We start from the raw sequence: 1,475 nt of genomic DNA on the forward strand, positions 1-1,475 counted from the left end.
ACTGGATGGGCTTTAAGGCCCCTTCCCACCCAAACCATTGCAGGATTCCATCCCAGAGCACAGACTGGCTGAGCCACTCCCAGCTGCTGGACAGTCCCATCCCCAGCAGCAGATCCCGAGGCAGCAGTGGCAGTGCCAGCCCAGCTCCCTGGGCACAGGCTGATCCATCCCAGCTCCCTGGGCACAGGCTGTTCCATCCCAGCTCCCTGTTCCAGGCTGTTCCATCCCAGCTCCCTGTTCCAGGCTGTTCCATCCCAGCTCCCTGTTCCAGGCTGTTCCATCCCAGCTCCCTGTTCCATCCCAGCTCCCTGTTCCATCCCAGCTCCCTGTTCCATCCCAGCTCCCTGTTCCACCCCAGCTCCCTGTTCCAGGCTGTTCCATCCCCTCAAGCCCCAGGGCAGACAGAGCAGGAGTTACCTGGGCAGGGTCCCCCCGTGGGGACAGGGAGCAGCTGAGGGTGTGCTCCCCCATGCTGTAGGGGTACTGCTGCAGGAAGCTGTGCATGGAGCGGGCTGACCTGGGGGTGTCCAGCTGCAGGATGGCCTGGAGGGAGCAGAGCACAGCCTGCAAACAGCTGAGATTCCTCCCCTTCCCTGCTCCTGAACAGGCCCAGCAAAGCACCTTCCCTGCTGGGACCTCCCACCCCTCACCTTCCAGCCACGAGGGTTTTGTAAAGTCACCTTTAAAAAGTTCCACCCCGTGGCCTGAAGCTGAAAACACCTCAGCTTTTGGTTGGATTTTTAGATTTACACATGAAAATACGAAAACTGAATAAAAGAGCAGAGTGAGTCACTGCCTTTGAAATGTGCCAAAACAAAAGTTTTAGCAATTCTGGCATTTTCACTCCTCCTCAGAAATCCAGTTTTTTCCCAGGTTTCCCCCACGAAAACCCTAATTTTTTTCCCCTCCCCAAAAGGTCCTTTGCAGAATTTATTTAATGTGCTTACCTTGTTTTTGTTCTTCAGCACAACATAATGGTCGACCTTCCCGAAGCGAAGCCCCACACAAACCACTTCCAGCTCCCTGTATCCATCATCTGGCAAATTCCCCAGGTGCACAAACTGGTTATGGATGGATTCAGTGTTCACCTGAAAAAAAAAGGGATGGCAAAACCTGCTTTAACCTTGGCACACACCTTCATGGGGCAGCAGAGCCTCAGAGACACCTCAATCCCCAGGCAGTGCCCAGAAACATCAAATAAATCCCAGGATTTGGGGAGGATCAAAGGGACATAAAGGCACCAGCAGACTCCTAAAATCCCAAAGAAGTCTGACCTTTCATATTTGGAAGTTGGGTGTGTTTTGCAAACACCAATTCCCAACAAACTGGAGCAGTTTTGTCTGTAGCCAGGAGAACCATAAGGAGGGAGCAGATCTCCCCAGGAACATTCCCAATGGGAAATTCAAGCCTTTGGGGTTCCTTGGGAAGTGGTTTATTGCTGGCTTTAACCAAAGCCTTCTGTCACTGCTGTTCTT

The 1,475-nt window shown here is 53.0% G+C and overlaps 1 protein-coding gene across 1 annotated transcript in view; it reads right to left on the minus strand.

Moving 5' to 3' along the window:
- Positions 1-1,475, minus strand: part of LOC108639140 (zinc finger protein 638-like) — a gene marked incomplete at its 5' end in the record, with an annotated part of 33,407 nt that overhangs the window by 13,798 nt on the left and 18,134 nt on the right. The window contains 2 exons of the mRNA XM_029958636.1: positions 418-543; positions 948-1,088. Of these exons, the coding sequence (XP_029814496.1) occupies positions 418-543; positions 948-1,088 (267 nt within the window). The remainder of the gene's footprint in view (positions 1-417; positions 544-947; positions 1,089-1,475) is intronic.

Source organism: Manacus vitellinus, unplaced genomic scaffold, assembly GCF_001715985.3.
Source record: "Manacus vitellinus isolate BGI_N305 unplaced genomic scaffold, ASM171598v3 scaffold_162_pilon, whole genome shotgun sequence".
Taxonomy (NCBI): Eukaryota; Metazoa; Chordata; class Aves; order Passeriformes; family Pipridae; genus Manacus; species Manacus vitellinus.